This window comes from Lepus europaeus, chromosome 5 (genome assembly GCF_033115175.1).
Source record: "Lepus europaeus isolate LE1 chromosome 5, mLepTim1.pri, whole genome shotgun sequence".
NCBI classification, from domain to species: Eukaryota; Metazoa; Chordata; class Mammalia; order Lagomorpha; family Leporidae; genus Lepus; species Lepus europaeus.
The window spans coordinates 23,937,135-23,963,308 of record NC_084831.1 but is presented as its reverse complement, the minus strand read 5'-3'; the positions used below and the strand labels follow the sequence as shown (position 1 = coordinate 23,963,308).

The 26,174-nt window shown below is 63.6% G+C and overlaps 1 protein-coding gene across 10 annotated transcripts in view; it reads left to right on the top strand.

Annotated features, from left to right (window-relative positions):
• ADGRB2 (adhesion G protein-coupled receptor B2) overlaps positions 1-25,177 on the top strand; it is a 33,266-nt gene extending 8,089 nt beyond the window's left edge. The window contains exons 2-29 of one of the 10 annotated variants that reach the window (XM_062193216.1): positions 9,036-9,119; positions 9,360-9,524; positions 10,703-10,867; positions 11,488-11,652; positions 11,736-11,903; positions 11,975-12,076; positions 12,181-12,287; positions 13,029-13,223; positions 13,355-13,423; positions 13,497-13,605; positions 13,873-14,200; positions 14,485-14,590; positions 14,734-14,777; positions 15,017-15,143; positions 15,460-15,563; positions 15,656-15,758; positions 16,347-16,497; positions 16,646-16,715; positions 17,083-17,149; positions 17,273-17,358; positions 17,654-17,752; positions 19,729-19,900; positions 20,174-20,269; positions 20,618-20,657; positions 21,040-21,662; positions 23,807-23,842; positions 24,107-24,202; positions 24,687-25,177. In XM_062193216.1, coding sequence (XP_062049200.1) covers positions 9,036-9,119; positions 9,360-9,524; positions 10,703-10,867; positions 11,488-11,652; positions 11,736-11,903; positions 11,975-12,076; positions 12,181-12,287; positions 13,029-13,223; positions 13,355-13,423; positions 13,497-13,605; positions 13,873-14,200; positions 14,485-14,590; positions 14,734-14,777; positions 15,017-15,143; positions 15,460-15,563; positions 15,656-15,758; positions 16,347-16,497; positions 16,646-16,715; positions 17,083-17,149; positions 17,273-17,358; positions 17,654-17,752; positions 19,729-19,900; positions 20,174-20,269; positions 20,618-20,657; positions 21,040-21,662; positions 23,807-23,842; positions 24,107-24,202; positions 24,687-24,872 — 3,863 coding nt within the window. In that variant the 3' untranslated portion in view covers positions 24,873-25,177. Of the gene's footprint in view, positions 1-9,035; positions 9,120-9,359; positions 9,525-10,702; positions 10,868-11,487; positions 11,653-11,735; positions 11,904-11,974; positions 12,077-12,180; positions 12,288-13,028; positions 13,224-13,354; positions 13,424-13,496; positions 13,606-13,872; positions 14,201-14,484; positions 14,591-14,733; positions 14,778-15,016; positions 15,144-15,459; positions 15,564-15,655; positions 15,759-16,346; positions 16,498-16,645; positions 16,716-17,082; positions 17,150-17,272; positions 17,359-17,653; positions 17,753-19,728; positions 19,901-20,173; positions 20,270-20,617; positions 20,658-21,039; positions 21,663-23,806; positions 23,843-24,103; positions 24,203-24,686 lie in introns of all 10 variants that reach the window. The other 9 variants (XM_062193221.1, XM_062193219.1, XM_062193220.1 and 6 more) reach the window with 9 other exon arrangements.
• Positions 25,178-26,174: the final 997 nt, after the last annotated feature.

Below are 26,174 nucleotides of genomic sequence, written 5' to 3'. Positions count from 1 at the left end.
CCTAACTAGGCAGCCGTGGGAGCAAAGGTTTGTTGGACAGGCGGAAGTGAGAGAGCCAAAGGAGCGGGCGGGGAGGGCCCGAAGCGGGGAGTGACCGTGGCAGGGCCTGGCACTGCGAGCTGACAAGTTTGCCTGGAGGCTGGAGGAGGCAGTGAGCAGGGATGCGTTCCTGCCCACACGGGTCAGGGATTCTGGCAGCGGCGCCAGGGTCAGAGGGAGGCGAGGAAGAGTGTGCCTGAGCTCCCAGGCTGCCTTGGAGGCCTGGGCTGGCTCAGCTCCCAGCGTCTCCCATCTCCCCGCTCTGGGCCTGTGTCTTCTGGGGCCGAGTCCGCCAGCTGCTGGAGCTTCCTGCTGACTGGGCAAAAGCTCCACGAGCCCTCGAGTCCTGCCCGCTCTCACTCCCACCCCAGCCCCCTCGGCCACGGCTGCTGTCCGCCGACCCTGCTTCCTGCGGCTTGAAGGCCCCAAGCCCTGGGCTGGGTCCCGCGTGCCTGCTGAACGCACTGGGCCACCGGCAGGCAGCAGGGCCGCAGACGTCAGGGGTCTGGTGCCCGGTGCCCGGCTCGGGTCTGGACAGCGAGGAGGCCCTTCCCCTCTCTCTGGGCCTCCATTTTCCCTTGTGGGACACCGGGAACTAGCCTACCTTCAGCAGGATCTCACTGGGTGCGTTCCAAGCTGGCAGGGGCAGGTAGCAGGGTGGCCAGGAGTGTCCGAGGGTGTGGTCTGTCCCCAGCCCTGCTCTGGAGGCCACAGCCCTGGGCTTTGGCGCTGTCTTTGCTACTCAAGTGGATCCATCCATCTATTTATTTATCTATCTATTTATCTATGTATCTATTGGGAAGGGTCAGTTTCTCGGTAACATGGGGAGCTGTCTCTGAGCTAACTGGAGGTGACAGGTACCATGGACAGTAGCCTCTCCCAGGGCTCTGGAGGGGGACCTCCTTGGTCTCCCCTGTGAGACACCTGGCATGGTACCCATGCAGAGCAAGTGCCCAGTGGCCTTGCTGTGGCCTCTCTCCCAGGCCAGCTTGGCCTCCACCAGGTCGATGAAGCTGTCGGAGTGACAGCCAGGCCGTGGGCAGGTTACGGGCCCTGGAGGCTGGCCTGGGATTTAGTGCCTGCAGGAAGAAATTGAATTTCGCTTCTTTGTCGAACATCGGCGGAGAGTGCCGGGCGTATATCAGGAGGTTTATGGTTCTTCCTGCCTGGCCGCCGCTGCCTGTCACTCGGCGGGGGCCTCCCCCATCCTGCTCAGCTGAGGGCAGATTCTTTTGTCTGGCTTTCCCTGAGGTCTGTCGGCCCAGTGGTCTGCAGTGGATGGAGCAAGGCTTTGCCCTCCCGGGCGGGCACCATCTGGGCAGGCTGCCACGTGGAGCATGGAGCCAGCAGCGGCCAGCTGGGCTTGGGGGAAGCCGGAAGCAAGATTTGGTTGATAGCTGCTGGGGTGTCTTTGAGGGTCACAGGGGGCTGGCGACAGGAAGGGCACCATCATCAGAACCTCTACAGGGCCTCTGGGACCCGAGGTGGGGGATTGGGTGCCAGGTCTTTCCCAGGCACTAGGCCTGGTGTCACCTCTGAGCCGGAGCTCCCAGCTGGCCCCAGTCTGACCTCTGCTCTTCTCCTTGTGCTCCTTGGCACGTGGCTGTGCATTGGTTCTGCAGGGAGGGCCCCCGGGGGGCTGGCACGGGGCGATATGGCATCCGCCGTCGTACATGGGCTCACGTGGTGCTCACTGGTGCCCAGAGCTGTGCTGGCACAGCCCCTTCCTCTACCCTGGCAGGCGACAGAGGCTCTTCCGCTCTGCCACCTCCCCCCTCCCGCCCAGCTCTGCTGGTGCGAGAGGCGGCATGCGCAAGACCACGTGCAGGCGGGTCTGAGGGTCCGTGGTGTTTTCGGGGCCTGGAGTACTCTGTGCGCTGACACCTTCCCCAAACCCTGGGCATGCCCTCCATGCCTCCCCTTTCTCCTCCCCCACGGGGCTGCAGCGGAGTGGGCTGCCCTCTGAACTTCCAGGTCGAGTGAGAGCGTGAGGATGGTGGTGAGTGGGCAGTGTGAGACCCCCGTGTGGCCCCTCAGCCAGACGCTGGGGCAGGGCAGCGGCCGTCACCCGCTCCAGGGCACCTCCAAGGAGGACCAACAGCGAGGCCCAGCAGGGCGGCCTTGGGGCGGTACCAGAAGAGCGAAGAAGCCAGGGGGCTGGTGGACAGTGGCTGAGCGGGGCACCTGGGCCTGCCTCAGAGCCGAGTGCTCCTGACAAGAGGGTACAGGCGCCTGTTAATTTCACGCAAACTGCCTTTGATAGATCTCTTGTTATTTTTGGTGAGTTGAGCCATAAATTTGTGCCATCTTGCTGCCGCAATCTGTTAAGTGGGGGCAGAGGAAGAAGGAAGGGGAGGCAGGCAGGAAGGCGCTCGGCGGAGGGCGGGCACGGAGGCCGGCGGAGGCAATGCCAGCTCCCGAGGCTGCCTGCCAGCCCGCCGTGGATCCCGCTCAGTGACCCCGCAGTCCTGAGGGCCGAGGCACTGGCCGTGGCTATGCCAAGAGATACTCGGGAGAAAGGGGCCCCTCGTCAGTGCTCCCGTCCCCTGCTGCACTCCCTACCTCCCCACAGGTGCACCGTCCCACACGTGGCCGGATGCTGCCCGCTCACCTTCCCCGTCATCCAGGCTCCGTTCTTGTGGTGTAGCCATCAGGTGAGCCTGGGGTCGGTTCCTGGGAGACAGCTGGGTCGTTCCCCTCTCTGCCACTGCTGCTGCGGGACTTGGACAAGGCGCTGCCCCGCCTGGGGCCTTGGGACTCCCCAGCGCTGCCCGAACTCAGCCTGGCGTTCAAGCGCCTCCACCCTGGTCCTTGCACCTGGGTGTTCTCTGCTTTCGCTCTCGGCTAGCTCCTCACCGTCCCTGGGCTGTTCCACGCCTCCATGGCCCTTTGCCTTTGTGTAGCCTTCCTGTCCCCTGCCTGCCAGGTGGGGCTCACAGCGAGAGGCCGCCTGTGGAGGAAGGCCTAGTTCACCATTTTTGGGAAGGTGCTGAGTGCATGAGGTGGGAGGCGTACGCTCTCTGTGCCCTTCAGCGGGACAGAGTGGTCACCAGTGCCCAGTGGTCAAGGCCATTGCCTGGAGTCACCCGGACCCCACCGCTGTGTGACCATCGACAACTTGCCTCACCCCACTCCCACCGCCTGTAAGAGCAGAGCAGTGGCGGGTTAAGCAGAAGGCCAGGGTAGGCGCCCAGCACAGCACCCGGCCCACGGGCGGTCGGTAGGAAAGAGTCGCCGGGCACCGGGATTCGTGCACCAGGAACCTCTGCGCATGTGTCCCGTGGCAAGGAGGGGGAGAGCAGGGCACAATCCCGCAGCGGGCGGGGGAGGCCCTCTGCAGGAACTGATTCCGAGTCGGGTTTTGAGGAGTGAATAGGAATTCACTGGCCTGTGAAATTTCTCTTTAAATTGAATCACTTCTAATGTTGTATATATTGAAAAGAGATTTTGTGCCGTGGATGGAAAGGCTATCACTTATCTGAAGTAGTGGATACGTAAAGAAACAACGCACGCAGGGAAAACAACACGGCGTTATTTAAGTGCAGTGGGCCGCTCTTAGCGCTCTTAGCGCCTCCGTGTGTGTTAGGGGAATTAGCACGTGCGGGGACCTCGTCCCTCTCGCGGTTAGAAAGACTGGAAATAAGGTGACCATGTAACTTATCCAATCTGGGACGCTTCTCAGGTTATGAAGGGGAGGAGGTAGGTGTTATTCATTAGGGTGGGCCAGCCCAGACAAATTAGCACGTGGTCACCGTGCTTCGGGTAGACCGGGGAGGGAACCTCTGTGAGCCACCCTGAGGCCACTCCTGCCTGAGGAAGCGCCCATGAGCTAGAGGAGACAGCGGTGCAAGGGCATTGGAGGCGTGGAACCTGCCAGGTAGGAGCTGGACCGAGACGGGAGGAGCTGGCCGGTAGCCCCGGCCGAGGGACACAGGACTGGGGCTTGCCTGCAGGCCACTGGGGCCGTCTCCTGCTGGCCCGGGCCTCTAGGGTCCTAAGAAACTGAGCGTCGTGGGGGAGGCAGGCTGAGTCAGATCTGGCCACATGGGGGGAGGGGGCAGGCACCCAGCTAGCTCTCGAGGGAGGCCGGGCAGGTGTGTCGGCAGCTGGGTGCTGGCCTCCCCAGTGGCCCTGGGCTGCCAGGATGGACAGAGCCTGGGATTTTCAGAAACCACAGCCCTTTCCCGCTGTGGGGTGCACGGTGGGGTGCAGGAAGTGGTGCTGGGGGTAGGGATCTGTGGGGGGGATGTGACAGAGCTGTGCTTCAAGGGGGGTCAGTGGGAGTGTGCCCTGGCTGGGGGCAGGAGGCAGAGGGCCCTGGGAAGGGAGGACTGCTCTGGGCCCCACAGCGCCGTCTCCCCGCGTGGGTGCTGGCTGTGCTGGCTGTGGATGCTGCATTTAGGACGAGGAGCTTGGGGGGCAGCTCTGGAGCACAGCACAGGGGTGTCTGCAGTCCTAAGGAGGCAGAGAACCTGTGCCCACCCGTCTGCCAGCACCAGGGCGGAGACAAAGCAGCCCCTGTGCGGTTGGGGCGAGGGAACCCCCAGGAATGTCTGGTCCATGCTTGCTGAATGCCCACAGTCAGGGCCCTGTGTGCCCAAGGGGTGTGGGAGATGAGACCCTTCCTCAGGGCCCCAAGGAGGGATGAACCTAGGATACTCACAGGTGATGGCAGCCTGAGGACTGGGTCACAGACAAGGGGGCTGGCATAGCCAAACCCCTGGGTGGTCAGCCTAGGAAGGCTTCCTGGAGGAGGTGGCAAATTGTCAGAAAGAAGATTTTGGCAGATTGAGATGGAGGGAAGGATATTCCAAGGGGAGGGAACAGAATCAGCAGATGCACAGAGGGAGGAAAGGATTTGCATATTCAAGGGGAAACCAGAATGGTTGGCATCTTTTCACTGAGAGCTTTTTGTGCTCTGTGTTGCCCACAACTCTTGCTTCATTTGAAAAAAAAAATTATTCTATTTGAAAGGCAGAGTTATAAAGAAAGAGGGAGAAACACAAACACACACACACACAAACACACACACACAGAGGTCTTCCATCCGCTGGCTCACTCCCCAGATGGCTGCAACAGCCAGGGCTGGGCTGATCCGAAGCCACCAGCCAGGAGCTCCATCCGGGTCTCCCACATGGGTGGCAAGGACCCAAGCACTTGGGCCACCTTCTGCTTCCCCAGGCGCACAGGCAGGGAGCTGGATTGGAAGTGGAGCAGCGTGCGTGTGAGGTGTTGGCACTGCAGGCGGAGGCCCGCCCCACTGAGCCACAGCGCCTCCTGTTTCGTTTCATTCTCACAGAGAGCCTGTGTGGTAGGAAGTGTCATCGCTGCTTCCAGGTAAAGAATCTGGAGCTCAGAGAGGTGAGGTGACTTGCTCAGGGGCACACAGCAACATGGAGGCAGAACCAGGTACCAGGTCTGCCTCAGCCAGGCTCCAGAATCTGGCCTTTTCCTTCGGCCCAGCATGCCAGGCCGCCTGGCGGGGAGAGGAACGCAGGGCCGGCCACGCGAGCAGGGGCTCAGCAGTGGGGACCCACCGAAGGCTAGGCAGCTGGAGGTCCAGAGTGCCGCCCTGGAGCCTGCGGAGCAGGGAGCAGCTGTGCTGAGGACCCACAGGCGAGGACGGGGGCCCTTGGTGGAGTGGGGGAGACTCGGGGCCCGAGGGGGTCAGGGAAGGCACCTCCAAAGTTCAGAGGAAAGAACATGGCCTCCGACGGCAGGCAGGCCTGGGTTCGAATCCCACTGCACCTGCCTCCGTTAGGGAAGCACCGGGTCCCCATGATGGGGTGATGATGTGCACAGTGAAGGTGCTAGCGTGTTCAAGCCAGAACACTCCTCAGGTCGCCAGCTGGTGCCGCGGGGGCGTGTGCACAGGGCAGCTGTGGTCCAGCGGGCTGCCTGATGGGGAAGCTGACGGTCACGAGACCAAGCCTCCGAGCCCTGGGCCAGCGATGGGCCGATGCTCACACCCGTCCTGGGCCCTGCCTGGCTGGGGCTGCCCCTGTGTGCTGCATGCATGTCCCCCCGGGGGAACAAATGGCCGGCCTGTCTGTGTAGGGGTGGTGCAGGGGGAGCAGTCAGCGCAGGGCCCTGCTGTGCGGCCTTGGGCTTGTGCCTTGACCTCTCTGGCTTGGCCCCGGAGGCTGGGATGCGGACCCAAAAGCCAGGCCTAGGCCAGGTTCTGATTGTTCAAACAGGCTAGATTCTGAAACTGCCAACCCCGGCTGGTTATGCGGTAGCAAGTGGTCGGTGAGTGGTAGGAGAGGACACAGGACCCCAGGAAGCCTGCAGGGCTGGCGTCTCACACGGCCCTGCCTGGCGGGCCTCCTGGATGCCAGGCTGTGTGTGGAGGGCTCCCCAGACACGGTGGTGGACACAGGCGCCGGAAGAGAAGACGCCGCTGGAGTTGCAGTAGGCTGCAAAGCCTTCGTTAGTGACCGGATGTCAGGCTTGAGGCCAGCTAGGTGGGCACCCGGGAGCCCCGCCTCTCCGCCTGCCTTAGCCGTGCCTTCGGGCCAGGGCTGCCACGTTACATCTGTGAGGCTGCCGCTGCCAGACCTAGCTGACGACCCTGCCCAGAGACCCCCGCCCCCCGCCCCCATGCTGGGGGATTCCTGGAGCAGTGTGTTCTTGGGAGAACCTTTGCTGATGTTTGTCTGGGCCGGATTCTGTGCGTTTGCCAGGGTTGGGACGATGCGACATGGATAGCCTTCCTGCAGAGGGCTCAGGGTGGGGAGAGGGGGGCTTCAGATAGAAGACAGGACCGTCTGTGATGAAAGATGTGCAGAAGAGGGGGCCTCCCATTCTTCCTGGGGAGTGTGCCATGGACCTACAGGGGACCTCCCAGATAAGAGGTCATCGAGGTGGGTCTTGAAGGTTGAATAGGAGTTTTCCAGGCTAAGAAGGTAGCAGAGAAGCAGGCAGATGTTTGGAGATGATGATCCTATTGGGTATTGAATTTGAGGATTGAGAGAGGGATTTCAGGGGGCAGCAAGGTCTATGGGCTTACAGCACAGGAGAGGCAGGGGCTGGGCATCCTGACTCGGGGCGTCCCTTAAGCCTGGGGGGTGCATGTGAAGTGAGAACAGGGCAAGGTGTGGGTGCCTGCTGTGGGAAGCCACAGGAACACCCGCCAGTTAGGGAGAGCGAGGCAGAGAGGCCAGAGAGCCGGAGGCGGGCAGCGCAGCCGGGATGTTTCAAGGCAGGAAGCATCAGCAGGGCCAGATGCAGCCGTGGGGTCAGGCGGGATGCACCTGCCAAGCGGCCACGGGATGTAGCGCCAAGGAGGGCGCTGATGACTGTCAGGACCACTTTCAGCAGAGATGTGGGCAGCAGCCAGACTGCGGCGCTTAAGGGGGAGGAGCTGGGGAGCCCAGAAGTGAGTGGCAGGTGAGAACTCAGAGCACCCGCCGTGGGCTGCTCCTGGAAGGTGGCGGGAGCAGAGGGCCGGGGTGACTCCCCCCGGATGGAGGGGCCTGGGGCTGATCAGGGCTGAGGGTGGAGGAGGGGTGCGGGACCAGGCCAGGGACTGGCTTCATGGGCAACTGGGGCTGTGGAGAGGGTGGGAGTGGCAGAGGGAGGCAAGCACTGGGCCCCCGCAGCATAGCTTCTGCGTGGACGGAGCCCGGAAGGCCACGGACACACCCTGCGTGCCCAGCTGAGGTGGGGTTTGGGTCTGTCCCGGTGCCAGCTGGCCCAGCTGTGGGTTCTTCAGCTGCCTGGGGGTGGAGAAGGGCACTTGTCACCAGGCCCCCGGCTAGGGACACTGAGCAGATGAGAGGTTTAGGGGGTTGCCAGGCGTGGCACTGTCACCTCAGGTCCAGGGTGAAGCTGGGAGGGAAGGGACTGCAGATGCTGTTCAAAGGAGGAGGCGCGGGGCCGAAGGTGGCCCGGGACGGGAGGGGGTGCTGCCTGCTTGCCTCACACAGCTAGGTACGGTAGCTGAGGCGGAGGGGGAAGGCCCCCAAGTTGACGCTGGGGTTGAGTTAGGCTGGGTGGCAGTTCTGAGCTCCAGAGCGCCGGCTTGCTCCGGATGGCCACTCTCCAAGCCTGGCCAGGACTTTCTCGGCTGCAGAGCCTGGACTGGATTGGGTGGCCAGGGACGGGAGGGAGGGAGTGGGTCTGCCTTCTGAGGTCCTTTCAAACACCCGGTGCCTGTTCCCTGATGACCTGGCGCTCAGAGAGGGCCAGTGTCGGGGAGAGGCGCCGCTTCTCATCTGGGGACAGCATGGGCTGAGCTCCACCCCCAGAGGCTGTTCTGGTCCTGATTGCTGCTCAGGAGCCTCTCTGGGGGCTGGGGCTCCCCGCTCTGCACTGAGGTCTGTGCCCATGGGAAGGGGCCTGCAGGGGGACAGACGATCTCGCCAAGGCTCAGGCCAGACACAGCGATCTGGGCGGCTGAGAGCCCCCGGGGCCCCTGCTGCTGTCCCGGAAGTAGGCACCTGCCCCAGGCCCTTTGGGGCTGTGCTTGGGGAGCACGAATGGCCCAGCGGGAGTCGAGTCCCAGGGTAGCCTTGGGATGGGGTGTGGGGTCACAGTGGCCCAGCTTGGCTGTTTCATCTGTCCCTTGAGATGGCCCTGGGAGAGGAAGAAGCCGGGCTTCAGGCTCGCTGGCATGTGCCCATGGACAAGCCACTTCCTTTCTGCTCTCGGCCCCCGTCTCTCAGCGAGGGGATTTAGGAATGGGCAGGCCTTCCCAGGGCTTGTTTCTGCGAGCGGCCACGCCCCTTCGATCTGCCCCCTCTTTAGCTGAGGCAAGAGGCAGACGAGATGGTTGCAAGGCTGTGGGTGGGTGCCGTGCGGCCTTCTGAGCCTCAGTTTCCTAATCTGTGAAATGGGGGTGGTAGGGCAGGGGCAGGACGTGATGCGCTCTCAGCATCGCCCACAGTCGGTTCCAGGCCCTCGAGCTGAGGGCAAGCAAGGCTGCCCACTCTGTACCACTGCGGCAGGACCGAACTGGCCTCTGCTGAGCCCCTGCCACCACCTCCGTGTTCCAGGTGAGGAGCCGGAAGAGGAACCGAAGGTGAAAACCCAGTGGCCAAGGTCTGCAGATGAGCCTGGGCTATACATGGCGCAGACAGGTAACTCGGGCCCGCCTCCCTTCCTGCGTGGCGGGGCCCGACTGTGTGGCGTCTGCTGGCATGTGTGCTTAGCGTGTGCCCGTCTCTGTCTGTGTCCTGGAGCTCAGCCGTGTCTCTGTGTCACGTGAGGCCTTGCCACCTGGGGTCAGGGTAGGAGGGGCCCCCTGGTGCCACCCCACCCCCGTGAGACTGAGTACCTGGGAGGTGCCCCCTGCCGCCGACGCTGTCCCTCTCTCCTAGGCGACCCGGCAGCTGAGGAGTGGTCCCCGTGGAGCGTGTGTTCCCTGACGTGTGGGCAGGGTCTGCAGGTGCGGACCCGCTCCTGCGTGTCCTCCCCCTATGGGACCCTGTGCAGCGGGCCCCTGCGGGAGACCCGGCCCTGCAACAATTCCGCCACCTGCCCAGGTACGCCCGTTCTCCCCACCCCGCCTGCCTGCAGGGTTAGGTCCCGCCTGGGACTCGGGCACATGAAGCTCCCAGAGTGCTTTCAGTCAATAAGCTTGACTGCCCCTACCCCTGCCACCATGCCAGCCCTGCGCAGGGTACAGGGGACACAGATGAACAAGACACAGGGCCCGCACCGCTGGGCACCTCACTCCGCTGATGCCCTCATCATCCTTTTACCCTCATCGCTGTCCACATGCCCAGCGCTCTGGCCGCCCCAGCCCTCTCGCACTGCTCCACCTGCCCGCGGTTGCTTATTCTTGTCCTCTCCCTCCCCAGCCTTGGCTATTAAAATTCAGCTTGTTCTCCGCGATCCAAGACCAGTGCTGATTCCTTTATATTTTTCAAGCGAAATCTTCCCTGACCATCCCCTCCCTGGCCTGGGCTCCCCTCCCTCCCCTGGGGGCCTCCCCCAGACCCTCCAGCCTCTCTGTTATGCCTGTAGTTGTTGAGGGAATGCATGTGTCTGCATGGGACAGGTGGTGACTGGGGGAGGGGCAGGCAGCTGCAGCGGGTGCTCTTCCTCCTCCCCTGAGGACAAGGCAGCTCCCGTCTGCGGGGTTAGAGCAGGGCCTACCTGGGGAGGGCTCTTGGTACCTGGGGGTGTGGCAGGAGCTGGCAGGGGGCGGCTGGGGGCTATGCTGGGCTCCAGGGTGTGAGCTCCTTGGTTGTGTCAGTGTCCATGTAGAGGTGTCTCTTTGTGTGTCCATGCGCTTGGGGCTGGGAGGGGCACTGCTTGCCCCAGGCCTGCCATGTTGGATTCAGGGATTGGGGGAGGGGGAGTGTGGGGAGGGGTGGCCTGGGATGGCTCTTGGGTCCTTCCTTGGGTTTTCCTTCACCCCCAGGAGGGGAGGACCTCTGCTTCCCCTCCTGGGTGGCTCCTGGTCTCCCTGTCCTGGTGTCCACAGGGGCTGCCCCTGTGTGAATTGGGACTGAAAGCCTGTGCCTTCCACAGCTCCTCAAAGGGCGGTGCCTGGGGGCCCCCCAGGAGAGACCTCCCAGGCAACAGCTCCCAGAGCAGAGCCAATAAGGAGCCGCCACAGAGCTGCGGAGCTCCCGATTGGTGGGCGGACGGGCAGGTGCTGGCAGTGGGCGGGGCCAAGGTGCGGCCCAGCCACCGGCCACGTGCTTCCTTGCAGTGCACGGCGTGTGGGAGGAGTGGGGGTCCTGGAGCCTGTGCTCCCGCAGCTGCGGGCGGGGGTCCCGGAGCCGGATGCGGACGTGCGTGCCCCCCCAGCACGGCGGCAAGGCCTGCGAGGGTCCCGAGCTGCAGACTAAGCTCTGCAGTATGGCCGCCTGCCCGGGTCAGTAGTGCCCGTGGGCTTCCAGGCGGGCACTGCCCAGCCGGGTGGGGGTTGGGAGGCCCAGGGGAGGTAGTCAGGTCCAGTGCCCTGACTTGGGGGACCCACGGACTTGGACCAAGCTTGGGGAGTCTGGAGAGATGAACCTGCAGTGTGGGATTTGACCCTTCCCCCACCCCTCCCTGGGGGTTGGCATGTGGTGACCCCAATCAGAAGAGGGCTGCTTGCCAGTGCCCCTTCTTCCAAGCCCTGGTCTGGCTTTGCTGTTAATGGCACTTTGGTGCCCATGGCCGGTGGGACTGGGAGAGGACACAGAGCTGGGCCTCCGTGCAGGCGGTGCTCAGGAGGCCCCTGCAGCCCACATCCATAGCCAGAGGAAGCTCGTGCCTCGGCGCGGAGTGCAGAGGGGACCTGGGCTCTGGCGCTGGTGACGGGCAGACAGGACAAGGCTGGGCAGCACCTGCTCCCTGAAGCCTCCCTTCCCGCACCCCATTCCAGTGGGTCTGGCTTGGCTCAGGTCCCAGTGCCAAGCAGGCCCTGTGGCCTCCCAGTGGTGCTCTGCCCCCACCAGTCCTCACGTCGCGCTGCTCAACAGCCACCCCTGCTTGTGTCTCCCCATGCAGTGGAAGGCCAGTGGCTAGAGTGGGGTCCCTGGGGCCCGTGTTCCACATCCTGTGCCAACGGGACCCAGCAGCGCAGCCGGAAGTGCAGCGTAGCGGGCCCAGCCTGGGCCACCTGCACGGGTGCCCTCACTGACACCCGGGAGTGCAGCAACCTTGAGTGCCCGGGTGAGTTCTCGGCGCAAGGGTGGCAAGTGGCAGCCCTGCCCCTGGGGACACCTGGGGCTGCTCACGCCCCACCTCTCCCGCAGCCGCTGACGGCAAGTGGGGGCCGTGGAACGCGTGGAGCCTGTGCTCCAAGACATGTGACACAGGGTGGCAGCGCCGCTTCCGCATGTGCCAGGCCACGGGCGCGCAGGGTTACCCCTGCGAGGGCACTGGCGAAGAAGTGAAGCCCTGCAGTGAGAAGAGGTGTCCAGGTAGTGCCCGTGGGACCCCGGGGCCGGGGGCCTCTGTGTGGGCCCTGCTGAGCCCTGCCCTGCGCCCACAGCCTTCCACGAGATGTGCAGGGACGAGTACGTGATGCTGATGACGTGGAAGAAGGCGGCCGCTGGCGAGATCATCTACAACAAGTGCCCGCCCAATGCCTCTGGTAAAGGGCAGGGCGGCTCCCCCTGTGTGCCCCCACCCGGGCCCCCAGCTTCTCCGAGGAGAGCCCAGCCCCCATGCCTGTCCCTGTGTCCTGTCCCCCTGCAGGGTCTGCCAGCCGCCGCTGTCTGCTCAGTGCCCAGGGGGTGGCCTACTGGGGACTGCCCAGCTTTGCCCGCTGCATCTCCCACGAGTATCGCTACCTGTATCTATCCGTGAGTGTGCCCTGCTGGGCTGGGCCGCGCAGAATCTTTCCCAGACTCTGGGGATGGGGGAGGGAGGGTCGGGTGGAGGGACCTTGAGTCTCGTTCATTCCCATGGGCCTTGGCGTGTGCTGTGCATACGTCCACCTGGCTGTGCCGCTCCTTTTCTGGCAAGTTCCTAGCCGGACCTCGAGGCCTGACTCTCGAGTGTCTTATCTTAACCACCCCCCCGCCCCACCCCTGCCACTGCTCGTGCTTCAGGGAGGTCAGCCGGTGCTCAGAGTACTGGGACACAGATGAAATCATTTTTGTGTCCCCAGGGCCTGCCCTGGGGTAAGAGTGATGTCAGCGAATATGGCTGACCTGTTTGTCTCAGCGTAATCGGATGTTTGTTGTGGGTTTGCATCTGGAGCTCATGTTAGGGAGTGAGTGTGCGTGAGAGAGCGTGCACGTTACCCTCCAGATGTGCACGACCCCTGGGACAGGAAGGCACCTGTCCCCATACCGTGCTCGTCGTCTTCTATGTGCACATCCGAGTGCCTTCTTTCTCTAGGTGTTGCTATTTCTATTTTTTTTTAAAAAGCATCTTTGGGATTGTCTCACTCTCTGAGTCTCTTTCCTGGGCTCTGTCTCCCCTGTGAGCAGCTTTCTCTGACCCTGGATGCCAGCAGTGGGTGGACAGGAGCTGGATGGGTCAAGGTCCGGTCCTGGCTCCCGACACTCCTGTGACACTGGCCCCCACGTCACCTGCAGCTCCGGGAGCACCTGGCCAAGGGGCAGCGCATGCTGGCGGGCGAGGGCATGTCGCAGGTGGTGCGCAGTCTGCAGGAGCTGCTGGCCCGGCGCACCTACTACAGCGGGGACCTGCTCTTCTCTGTGGATATCCTGAGGAACGTCACTGACACCTTCAAGAGGGCCACCTATGTGCCCTCAGCTGACGACGTGCAGGTACTGCCCTGTGCTGCTGGGGGAAGGAGGGCTGCAAACTGAAGGGGAGGCTGGGCCCCCCGTGGCCATCACTGGGGGGCAGCCGGTGTGGCTGTACGGGGACCCCCCGACAGTCACTGCTCTGTTCCCAGCGCTTCTTCCAGGTGGTGAGCTTCATGGTGGATGCAGAAAACAAGGACAAGTGGGACGACGCCCAGCAGGTGAGGCGCTGGCTGCCAGGCTTCTCCCACGACCTAGGCTCACCCGGGACCCTCACGCACTCTCTGTCCCCAGGTGTCCCCGGGCTCCGTGCACCTGCTCCGCGTCGTGGAAGACTTCATCCATCTGGTGGGCGATGCTCTCAAGGCCTTCCAGAGCTCTCTGATTGTCACGGACAATCTGGGTACAAGGAGGCCGGCAGGGGAGGGGCCCAGACCTCGGGGGAGGGGGTGATTTGTGAGGGGACCATTCCTCGGCACTGTTATTTTTTTTCCTGAGCCCCTCTCTATCATTTCATCCTGTAATTCCAGTTTTCTCTCTGTTTCTTCCCCTATCCCTTCCTGTGTTCATTGCCCTGTGTGTGTGTGTGTTCCCCGGCCTTGGGGCCTGCGGCCACCTCCCCTGGTGTGTGTCTTCCCGGCTCTGCTCACCCTCCTGCCACCCACCGCAGTCATCAGCATTCAGCGCGAGCCCATCTCTGCCGTGTCCAGTGACATCACCTTTCCCATGCGGGGCCGCCGGGGCATGAAGGACTGGGTGCGGCACTCTGAGGACCGCCTCTTCCTGCCCAAGGAGGTGCTCAGCCTCTCCTCCCCGGGGAAGCCCGCCGCCTCAGGGGCAGCAGGCAGCCCTGGCAGGGGGAGGGGCCCAGGCACGGTGCCCCCCGGGCCAGGCCACTCCCACCAGCGCCTCCTCCCGGCTGACCCCGATGAGTCCTCCTACTTTGTGATCGGTGCTGTGCTGTACCGCACCATCGGCCTCATCCTGCCGCCTCCCAGGTGAGTGCCCCTGAGTGCAGAGATCCACCTGTCTGCGTGTCCAAGGACCCCTCGCCTGGCTCTGGGCACAGGTGCTTCTCAGAGGCATCCGTGCAGCTCCCAGAGGCCGGGCTGGTCTCTCGGGGCCGGTGGACAGAGTTCTAGACTCCACCCGGAGTCTTGGGCCCTCCTGAGCTGTACGCTGCCCCCGATAGCTGCTGCCTTTCCATCCGAAGTGGCTTCAAGGGTTTTGACTGGGTCTGGGTGCCTGCTAGCTGGAGCTGACCTCGGGCCCTGTCCCCCAGGCCCCCACTGGCTGTCACGTCCCGAGTGATGACAGTGACTGTGCGGCCCCCCACCCAGCCTCCAGCGGAGCCCCTCATCACAGTGGAGCTCTCCTACATCATCAACGTGAGTTAGGGCCAGCTCATTGTGGGCAGCCAGGAGCCTGTGTGGTGGGGAGGCGGCGGGCCCCATCGGGTGGGCCGAGCCTCTGACCTGTGCGGGGGTGGCGCGCTTCCCGCCAGACCGCGCTCCTGTCTTCTGCTCCCCAGGGCACCACAGATCCTCACTGCGCCAGCTGGGACTACTCCAGAGCGTGAGTTGAAGGGTGCAGCCCCAGGCCCTCCTGTCAGAAAGGGCTCCTGCCTGGAGGGCCCAGAGGGTCCCTTGGTGCCATCCTTGGTCTGAGGGGTTGCGAACACATCCCGTGGCTCCCTCCTGTCACCTTGTGGATGAAGCCGTGCCCTGGGTTTCAGCCATCTGGGCAGTGACCAGCACTGGGGACGCAGCTGCGGAGCTGGGCCCAGGGCTCACTCCGCCTCTTCCCCACCCAAGAGATGCCAGCTCCGGGGACTGGGACACCGAGAGCTGCCAGACTCTGGAAACCCAGGCAGCCCACACCCGCTGCCAGTGCCAGCACCTGTCCACCTTTGCCGTGCTGGCCCAGCCGCCCAAGGACCTGGTGAGTGCGAGAGGTACCTGGGCTGTCAGGGGCCCCCTGTGACAATGCAGGTAGTCCTGGGAGATTCTGAATGTGTGTCTGTACGCATGCGAGCCCATGTCCCTGGGACAGTGCTCGTGGCCATGATGCCTGCCCGGGGACGTGTGGCAGTGGGTGATTGCATGGGTGAAAGTGTGCAGGTGCCTGCGTGTGACCGGGCCTGCTCTGTGCACACCTGAGTACAGTGGTGAGTGCATGTGGGTGTGCCAGTCTGCACTGCACAGGGAGTCGGGCACCCGGCCACTGCCCTCTCCCAGTACCCCACCATCTTTCCCAGACCCTGGAGCTGGCAGGCTCCCCCTCCGTGCCCCTGGTGATTGGCTGTGCCGTGTCCTGTATGGCCCTGCTCACTCTGCTGGCCATCTATGCTGCCTTCTGGAGGTAGGTCGGACACTGGGCAGGCTGGGGCAGTGGGGTGCAGCCATACCAGGTTGGGCAGGCCGCCAGTGTCCGTACCTACTGTGTCTTGTCAGGTTCATAAAATCTGAACGCTCCATCATCTTGCTGAACTTCTGCCTGTCCATCCTGGCATCCAACATCCTGATCCTCGTGGGCCAGTCCAGGGTGCTGAGCAAGGCAGGTGCAGGCACCTGGGGGTGCTGGCGGCAGGGGAGGGGGACGGTGTCTGCAATGATGGGGTACGTGTGTGTGCGCACGTGTGTAAGTGAGGGTGGTGAAAAAGATGTGTGTGTGTGTACTCAACGATGAGTATTTGTGTACATCAGTGAATGTGTATTTAGCTGAGTACCGGGGGGAGGAGGGGCGTGTGTTGGGGGCTGGTGACATGGGGTCTCTACGTGACCAAGAGGCCTCCTTTGCCACCTGCCTGAGGATGACCTGTGCCGACTGATCCCTGTGCCCCCTGGCCTTCTCTGCAGTGCCAGCACCACATGTGCCAGGCATGGGGCCCACCCGGCTGTGACGTGGCAGGTGCTCCTGTCTGTCCCTCCCCGGCAGCCTCGTCTGTGTGTGGGCGGCCTCTTGCCGAGTGCTGTGTGCATGTCACCAGGCCCGTGTCGTGCTGTGTGTGGGTGCAGGAAGGCGGGGGTGCCTGGCAGGGCTCTGTTGGGGGCGGAGCAGTGCCCGACAGCGTGCGTGGGACGCCTGGCGCCTCCCGCCCTGGCGGCTGCTCAGGGCCACTCCCTCCTGTTCCTTTCCCTGCAGGGCGTCTGCACTATGACGGCTGCCTTCCTGCACTTCTTCTTTCTCTCCTCGTTTTGCTGGGTGCTCACTGAGGCCTGGCAGTCCTACCTGGCTGTCATCGGGCGCATGCGCACCCGCCTGGTTCGCAAGCGCTTCCTCTGCCTGGGCTGGGGTGAGAGGGCCAGTGCTGGCCTCTGCTCTGGGCCTGGCGGGGGGCAGGGGCAACAGAAGAGGCCCAGCTCTCTGGGCTTAAGGGTCAGCTGGGCTGGGGGGCCCTGAGGCTCAGCAGCCGTCTCACTCTGGCTTCCCGGCTCCCCCAGGTCTGCCTGCCCTGGTGGTGGCTGTGTCCGTCGGCTTTACCCGCACCAAAGGATACGGTACATCCAGCTAGTACGTGGGCCTCCTGTGGCGGGGGTGGCGTTAGCAGCTCTTGATGGGGCCTCAGGCCCCTTGGGCTGACATCCTGATCCGTGCCACTTGTGGGTCTTTGGGCAAATCTCCTCCTTGCCTGCGAGGCTCAATGTCCCTGTGAACGGAGGCGCTGGGATTGGATAATCTCTAAGATCCATGTAGCTGGGAGGTCAGCCTTGTCTCCTCCTGATGTTTTGACCTGTGCTGGAGGGGACACTGGCTGGGCGGGGGCCAGCAGCTCACCCCCACCCTGTATGTGGGTGTGGCAGCCTGGGGGGACTCAGGGATGGTGTTTAAGGGTGTGTGTGTCGGGGTGTCTGATGGCCCCTCTTCTCCCCTGCCCCAGCTGCTGGCTCTCCCTGGAGGGCGGCCTGCTCTACGCCTTTGTGGGCCCTGCCGCCGTCATTGTCCTGGTATGTGTCCGCTCAGCATCTTGCCGTCCTGTCTCCCTACCTGCTCCCTGCACTCCAGGGGGTTTCCACTGCTGGGAGGGCACGTGGTGATCCTCTCTTCCACCCCCACCCCTGGGCCCCCAGGTGAACATGCTCATCGGAATCATCGTTTTCAACAAGCTCATGGCGCGTGACGGCATCTCGGACAAATCCAAGAAGCAGAGGGCCGGGTAAGGGGAGGGTCTGTGTGATGCGGCCTTCCGGGGAGACGGCACAGGGAGGGCGGCCTCGGGCGCTCGGAGGCTCAGGGCTCGACGAGGCCGCCCGGGGCTTCCCGACCTTGGTGCCTCAAGGCTGCAGCAAGGCGGGCACCCGAGTGTGCAGCGGCTGCCCCTCGCCCACCCTAACCCAGCTCTCTCTCTCTCACCTGCCCTCCCCCCTCCCCCCCACTTGGGGCTCGTTCGGCCCCTGTCCCCTGGCTTCCCATGTGTTTCCCCCTTCTCCCGTGTCTGTGCCGCCCCCGAGGTCGGAGCGGTGCCCCTGGGCCAGCCTGCTCCTCCCCTGCTCAGCGTGCGGAGCGGTCCCCAGCCCCCTGCTCAGCTCAGCCTCGGCCAGGAACGCCATGTTAGTCGTGCCCCCCGGGGGGCGGGGCGGGTGCTGGGGGTAAAGGGGGAGGCAGTGTCCATGGTTGGGGAGGGAGGGAGAGCAGCCCAGTGGCCCCACCAGCTGCCACACGGTCCCGAGGGCTTGGCGAGGAGGTGGCGAAGGGTGATGGGGGGTGAATGTCTGTGACTCCCGAACGTGCTGGGTTCCTGCGCCCACCTCTGCCTCGACCCCACTGCCTGCTAATGTTGTCCAGGCACAGCCGCCCAGACCCACTGAGGCTCAGACACTCCTAGGCCCCTAGAACTTCTGAGCTGGAACCTTAGAATGAGAGTGATGGGATTTAGTGCCAGCCAATCGGGCTGTTGGAATGAGTGAATCATAGCCTTATCATCTGTCATGGAATCGAAGACTTGGAATTTCAGGGGTGTTGACTCTCACAGTCAATGGGGGACTGAGAATCACAGAGAATTGGTTCGCTGATCGCTCCTTCCCCCAGCAGCTGAGCATCCGAAAATCCTTGCTATGTGAGAGTCGAACAAGACCCCCGCCAACTGGGCCTCAGGCCAGGTCTCCCACTGAGGCCCGGAAAGCCACCGAGACCCCCTGACCAGCGAGGGCCCAGCCTTATCTTGCACACATCGAGCAGCGGGGAGCTCACTGCCTCTGGAGGTGGCTGGCACCATCGCCATGAAGCTGTGTGTGGCGGCGAGCTCCCTCCAGGCTGGGCCGCGGCTGTCCCGACCCTGTCTATTGAACCAGCAGTTAACAGCTCGGGCATCGCAGTCAGCCAGCCTGGGTCTGTGTCCCAACTCTCCACTCTCTGCCCAGCTGGGCACACTCCAGTCTGCTCATCTGTAAATTGGGATAATAATCCCTGTGCCTGTGTATTGGAGTTGTTTTGATCACAATCTGAAATAATGTATGTAAAGTGTTCAGTGGAGGGCTTGGCAGAGAATTGGTAGTTAATCAATGGCGGCTCTTATTACTGTGATTAGACCCTCTCGCTTGGTTTCAGCTCCACCTCCAGGGGCTGCACAGACCACGGAGCTCAGCCCCTGCCAGGCTGAATGGCCCTGAACCGCTCTTGTAGGACAGGTCTTGGCCCCCTGCCTCAGCTCCCCCTGTTGTCTCTGCAGAATGCTGCCACTCTGCCCTGTCTGGAGCCCTGCCTGGCTCTCCCACCGGGCCTGTTTGTGAGGCACAGTGGGCTGGGTGTGGCATCCTGCCCAGTAGGGGCAAGGCAGCCTTGTCCCACCTGGACTATCACAAGTGGGGCAGGGTGAGGCCAGTCTGGGAGCCAGGACCCCGTCTCCCTTTTTCCTCTGCCCTCCCATGGCGAAGGGGCCGGGGGTGTGAAGGTTTGCCCCTGGCCTCAGCTTTTACCCCAGCCCCAGCTGCGGTCCTTCTGCTCAGGGCTCTGAGCAGCCACTGGGAGCGTGGCGCCTCCCTCAGGGACTTGGGGAAGCACCTGCTTTGTGGGCCCTGGCCCTGTCTTCTCCCCTAGGGCCTGTGGCATGCCCTGCATTGCTCTGCCTGTGTGATCTTCCTGTCTGTCTCAGGCTCTTTCTCTCCATGGCTGTTGCCTCTTTGTTCCTCTTCCCCTTGGCCTACCCCATCCGACCCTGGGGACGTGGCCCGGACCTGTGCATTTCTTAAGAGCTCCCCAAGGTGAATGCGTGCGAGTCTGGGGCTGAAGCTGCAGCCTCTGCCTGTGCCTGCCTCCTCTCCCACCTCCTCTGGCCCCGATGTTGCCTCCGGCTCTGGCTCAGCCCCTGCATCCTTCCTCCCCCTCCCTGGGCCCGGCTCTGGCCCAGCAGTGCTCTGCTCTGTCTGTTCCGTTTCTCCGCCTCCGGCTCCTCGGCCCCTCTCTGCCTGGGGACATGGGCAGCGTTGTCAGGCAGCTCCAGGGCCCCCAGCTGAGTGGAGGCTGAGGCTCAGGCCCCTCTGTCCCCTGGAGCATCACCCTGATGAGTCTTCTGTCTGTGTCCCCCCAGGGCCTCACTCTGGAGCTCCTGCGTGGTGCTGCCCCTGCTGGCGCTCACCTGGATGTCCGCCGTCCTGGCCATGACAGACCGCCGCTCCGTCCTCTTCCAGGCCCTCTTCGCTGTCTTCAACTCCGCGCAGGGCTTTGTCATCACCGCCGTGCACTGCTTCCTGCGCCGAGAGGTGGGCTGGGCCTGTCGCACCATGGGGGCTGGGGGACATCCAGGCCCAGCCCCGGGCGCTTGAGGCCCGTGGCAGGGACACTGCGAGCCTGGAGCAGCGGCAGCTGCAGCCCAGCCTGGTCCTCGGCCTCTTGGTTTCTGGGGCTCCTTCTCCCTCCTGCTCCAGCCCACGTGTCTTCACCTTCCCTGAGTCTGCGTGTGTTTCCTTGCGCACGTGCCTGGGTCTGGGGTGGGTGATCGGCAGCCTCAGGCCCACAGAGACCTCTGCCCCCAGGTCCAGGATGTGGTGAAGTGCCAGATGGGCGTGTGCCGGGCCGACGAGAGTGAAGATTCCCCTGACTCCTGTAAGAATGGACAGCTGCAGATCCTGGTGAGTGTGGAGGCGTGGGCAGGGCCTGCGTGGGTTCTGGGCCCCGCATCGCTGTGCTCCCGCCTGAGGTCACTTGCCTTCTCCATCATGTCGGGGAGAGGGGACAGAGACCCAGCTGGATTCAGGCTCAGCTGCTGGCCTCTGGGTGGCCCTGGGCAAGTCTTCCCCCATTTAATAGCCCTCTCTTCCAGGTGGGGCTGGGGTAGACTGTGTCTGGGCTCAGACAGGCAGATGCCGCGGGCAGCACCACTTATGAGCACAGCTGGGCGGGAGGGTCCCGGGCCCCTGCTGCTCCCGAACATGGATCCCTCCTCTGCCCTCCTGCCCTTTCTCTCTCTCTGCCTATAGTCAGACTTTGAAAAGGACGTGGATCTGGCTTGTCAAACAGGTGAGTGTGCCGGCCAGAGAGCTGAGATACGGCCCCAGGGATGGACAGTGGGTGGGGAGGGAAGCGCTGTCCTGGGAAGCCCTGTTGGGGTCTGGCTGCTGGCACCCAGCTTTGGGGTCAGATGGGGGGGTCAGCAGAGGCAAAGCTCTGAGTGCCACCTGCTGTGTGACATGGAGACGCTGCTTCCGTCTCTGAGCCTCAGTAACCCTCTCATGGCAGGGAGGGCTTCGGGGCCAGTTGTCATCTTAATGCTTCTGGTGTGTGAGCAAGTGCCAGCCCCCCGGCACTCAGTTCCCACCCCTGTCCCTACTTGGGCTTGGTCCGGGCTTGGTCGGGGCTCCTCCTCCACAAGCCTCACCCCCACCCCCCCACCCCCACCCAGTTTTGTTCAAGGAGGTCAACACTTGCAACCCGTCCACCATCACCGGCACGCTGTCCCGCTTGTCCCTGGACGAGGATGAGGAGCCCAAGTCCTGCCTCGTGGGGCCCGAGGGTGGCCTCAGCTTCTCACCGCTGCCAGGGAACATCCTGGTGCCCATGGCGGCCTCGCCGGGGCTGGGGGAGCCACCCCCGCCGCAGGAGACCAACCCTGTGTACATGTGCGGGGAGGGCGGCCTGAGGCAGCTGGACCTCACATGGCTGCGGCCCGCCGAGCCGGGAGCCGAGGGGGACTACATGGTGCTGCCGCGGCGGACTCTGAGCCTGCAGCCGGGGGGTGGCGGCGGCGGCGGAGGCGGCGAGGAAGCCCCCAGAGCCCGGCCTGAGGGGACCCCCCGGCGGGCTGCCAAGGCGATGGCCCACACTGAAGGCTACCCCAGCTTCCTGTCTGTGGACCACTCAGGCCTGGGGCTGGGCCCTGCCTATGGGTCTCTCCAGAACCCCTATGGGATGAGCTTCCAGCCACCACCGACGCCCAGCGCCCGCCAAGTGCCCGAGCCAGGGGAGCGCAGCCGGACCATGCCCCGCACCGTGCCCGGCTCCACCATGAAGCTGGGCTCCCTGGAGGTGAGGGGGGGAGGGCCCCAGGGAGAGCCCAGGGCCCCTCTGTGAGCCTGGCACTGGGGACAGCGACCTTGTCCAGGGCCCCTGGAGGTGTAGACGCTGTGCATCCCCTCCTTTGGCACTCACGGCAGCTCCATGGAATCCCTGCCATTCCGAATTCCTCAGGTGGCCTTGGGCTTTAAGCACGGAGTGGGTGCGTCACCAGTCAAGTCCCTTGCGCTGGCTTTGGCGCCTCCTTCAGGATGTGACGGTTAGGGTGAGGCCAGCACGGAGCCCGGGCTGGGGCAGGGGTTCCGCTGCTGTCTTGTCAGCATGGGGCCCGAGCCTGGGCCTGCACGTCATGCAAGTCTGATCTCTGGTCTGGACTGTTGATGGGCAGTGAGGCCCTGAGTCCCTCTCTCTCAGCCTCAGTTTCTCCTATGGAAAGCAGGCGTCACCGTGTCTTCGTGGAGTTGTCTCAAGGACTAGCCGAGTGATGGAAAGCATTCATTTCTGTGTGGGAGGGGTGGAAAGTGCTGGGTAATTAGGAGTTGCTGCCGTTGTCAGCCCTGGAAGCAGCTGTCCCCTCCGCCCTCACCCCTTCCTGAGCTCGAAGCTCCTTTCATATCCCAGCCTCTGTGGGTTTTGTGGGTGCCCCAGCTCCCCTCCCCTGTCCCCAGGCCTGTTCCTGCAGAGGATCACTGGGGATAAGCCAATGGTAGTGGCCCACAGTAGAACCCCAGAATGTTCTAGAATTCCAGTTGGAGGGCTGGCAGCGCAGTGCATAAGGAAAAAGGGGCCGGAGTCTCAGCTCAGATGTGATTGGTGGCTCACGGTCGGCCTCAGAAACCTGCTGCCCCTCCTCCGCACGAAGAAAATTAAGTTAGCAGCGAGGGGTTTGCAAGTTTAGGTTTTTCTCCCAAAATGTTTTGTGAACATTTGGTGCCTGCTCCTGCCGCAGATGGCGGAACAGGAAGGCGTATCAAAGACAGAAAATCCCGACACTAGCGCCGGAGCGGGGTGCGCTCAGTGGCACGGCAGGTCTTGTTCTGTGGACACCTGCCCGTGCCTGGGCCGCCGAGCAGGGGCCGATGGTGGGCTCCTCGTGTGGGAGGTGGTGATACATATGGCGGTGTCCCGAGGGGTCAGAGATGACGTCCAGAACCGGGTGGGCAGCCGCAGCGGGGCAGCGGAGGCCGAGGCGCGGAAGTGCAGTTTCTGGCAGTTGGGCACAGGCGGCGTGGGCGGTGGCCACAGGATGCCAGGGCCCAGAGAAAGGCCTCCTGTGGCCTCCAGGAGTGGTGGGGGAGAGGGGACATGCAGGTGAAGGGCAGGAGGAGCCTCCTGGTAGAGAATCCTGATTGGCCGGGCGGTAGACGGAGAGTAGGGGAGAGGTGGGAGGAGAACCAGGACGGTGGGGGTGTGGTCTAGGGTGGTGAGCATGCTCGCCAAGCCTGGGGTGTAGGAGCTCCAGACCCAGGTTCTAGAGTCTCCCCCGAGGGCCCTGAGACAGGTCCCCTTTCCCTGGGCCTCGGTGTGCTCATCTGTGACTTGGGAGAATTGGCCTTGGTCTCACGAGTCCTCCCTCCAGCTGCCAACATTCTAAAACCCTGAGGAGCGGCACAGGGCACGGCCTTGCTGTGGGGCCTCACATGTGGTCTCAGGCGCTGAAGGCGGGGAGGGGCGGGAGGCAGGGCCGTGGTTCGGCAGGGCCGTGGTTCGGCAGGGCCGTGGTTCGGCAGGGCCGTGGTTCGGCAGGCGTGAGTCCCTGAGCTTGCAGGACAAGTGGAGGGTCCCAGAGACCGGGAACGGGGCCAGGTGGGACAGAGGGAAGGGACACAGGGCCCGAGTGGTGATTCTGTGGCCTGTGCAAGAATCTGTCCCAGCCATGCCGGACGTCCATCCTGCGTGTGAGCTGTGTCACGCGTATGTCAGCGTGTGTGCTCCCCTGGGCATCTGCCTGCAGGTTCCACTATGTGTGTGTGTGTTTTGGGCCCTTGTTCTCCCGACCCCAAGGGCTGCCCACTAAGGATTCCCAAGTCCTGGGCCTGGGTTTGGGGCTGGTGCAGCAGGCGGGACCCTGGGGAATGGTTTCCTGTCTGGAAGACCCCTGCCTTTGGTTAAGAAGCTTTGTTCTCTTTCGCTGCCTGCTCGGTGCTCCTCCCCAGCGAAAGAAGCTACGGTATTCAGACCTGGACTTTGAGGTGAGCGTGCTGGGGGCGTGGGGGCGGGGGGTGTGCTGGCCAGGTCCGTCCCTGGAGGGTCCTCTCCCAAAGGCGCCCAGGCCCCATTGCCGAGCCTCTCCCCAGGCCCCCGAGCCTGTGGCTTCCATGCAGTTCCCTCTGCCCAAGCCCATAGCCCCAGGAGGGCCGGCAGCAGGCAGCCTTGCTGAGTGCCCGGGTCGGGGGGCAGATGGCAGATGGCTGCTCCGGGGGCATGCCCTTCTGACACCCTGTGGCTCCTAGAAGGTGATGCACACCCGGAAACGGCACTCAGAACTCTACCACGAGCTCAACCAGAAGTTCCACACTTTTGATCGCTACCGCAGCCAGTCCGCGGCCAAGGTGAGGGCTCTTCCTGGGACTGCTCTGTCCTGGAGCCCAGGGTCCAAACTGCTGCCATGGCCCCTGGGGACCCCAGGGCAGACAGGCCACACAGAGAATGCCGGCTTTGTTTCTTAGGGCCGGGGAGAAGGGCTTTGAGGGCCATAGTCCCTCCCTGCCCGCCAGCCACCCTGAGCCACATTCACCACGGGCCTGTCACACAGCTTGTGCAACCATTGTGGGCTACACAGGGGCTGGGGAAGGTACTGCAGGTGGTGGGCATGGCTGGGCCCACCAGGGCCAGGAGGGAGGATGGGCACAGGGACACGGACCAGGGGCCACTGAGCAAGAGCCTGGGGCTCCAGCTATGGAACCCTGTAGACCTGTACTTGAACTCTGTGTTTGGCTGCTGTGTAGCTTGGGGCGTTCGGGCTCAGTTTGCCCTTGTGTGCAGTGGGTAGAGGGAGCTGGCCCATTTCCACGGCCCACGCCATTCCCTCCACAGGAGAAGCCCAGCCCCGGGGAGCGCCCCGGTCTGGCCCAACAGCGGCGACATCAGAGCTGGAGCACTTTCAAATCCATGACACTGGGCTCGCTGCCCCCCAAGCCCCGAGAGCGGCTGGCTCTGCACCGGGCAGCAGCCTGGGAGCCCACAGAACCACCAGACGGCGACTTCCAGACAGAGGTGTGAGTGCCGCGCTGGACTGCCCACTGCGTAGAAATATATATATCTCTCTATTTTCACACTCCACTTTGGAACTGCCCAGGAGCCAGCACCCCCTCCCCACTCCCGGGGGCTGGGCAGGGAGGTGCAGAGGACTCAGCCGGGCTGGAGGGGCCAGATGTGGCAGGGCCGGGCAGAGGGGAGGGAGGCCAGGACCCCTCCTTGTTTCTCAAAGCCCCCTCTGCCACTGGAGCCTGTCTTCTCCCTGGCCTGTCTGTCCCTGTCCCGGGCTGGGGAGGGGGGAGGGGAACTTTGTGGGGAATAAACTTCACTCTGTGGACTTGGCCGCTGAGCTGTTTGCTTCCACTGTGATAGCCCGGTCCTGGATCCCTGACTTGGTTCACCTCTCTTGGTCCCAACACATTGTGTGTTGTGGGGAGCAGGGGGGATGAAAAGGGGGACAGGGTGTCAGGTCAACCCCGACTGGATGGAGAGGTGCAGCCTGGGCTCGGACCTCATTTTGACCGCCGGCTCTCCAGCCTGGGCTGGGAAGAGCAGATTAGAAATGTGAGGTGGCAGCCCCTAGCGGCCTGGCCTTGCCCAGTGGCTGGCATGGTCATGGCTGTGGTTCACTGGGCCTCAGAGGCCAGACTGCCTGGGCAGGAGCTGGGGCAGAGCTTCGAGACCTCAGTTCTCCATCTGTAAAATGGGTCTGGGAATAGTGCCTGCCTCGTAGGGTTCTTAGGAGGACGGAAAAGACCCATCTGTGTCAATTGTGCAGCGAGCGCCTGGCCCCCATAAGCTCTGCAGAACCATGGTTGTCCTTGGTGCCTGGTCTCCTGCTGTCTTCCTGCTAGGAGCTTCTCTGACGAGACCCCTGGTCTTTAGTTGTCCATTTTATGCATAGAGAAACAAGGCTGGAGATGGGAAGTGACTTGCTCAAGGCCACAGAGGAGCCAGGCTGGCATGGGGGGAGGTCAGACTCCACGCTGGGTTGTTTTCTGTACAGGCCTGCGTAAGTGGGCCCTTGCTTGGCTCCTGGACACACAGGAGGAAGGACATGGGGCAGCATGTGAAAACCTCTGGCAGGGCCCATATGGCTCTTCTGCACGGGCACATGGGAAGCTCTAGGGGGTCCCCTCCATGGGCTCAGAGACCCAGGCCCGGGCCCTTGGAGAGCTCGGGGTGGGTGAGGTGCCGTGGGAGCCTGGGAGGAAAAAAAGAGGGTACCGGCTGCTGAGAAGGAGGAGTTGCAGCTGATGGAGGGGTTGCGGGGGGGCGGCAGGCCTTGGTCTGTCCGAGTCCGGTCTTCTGGAGCCTGGCAAGGGG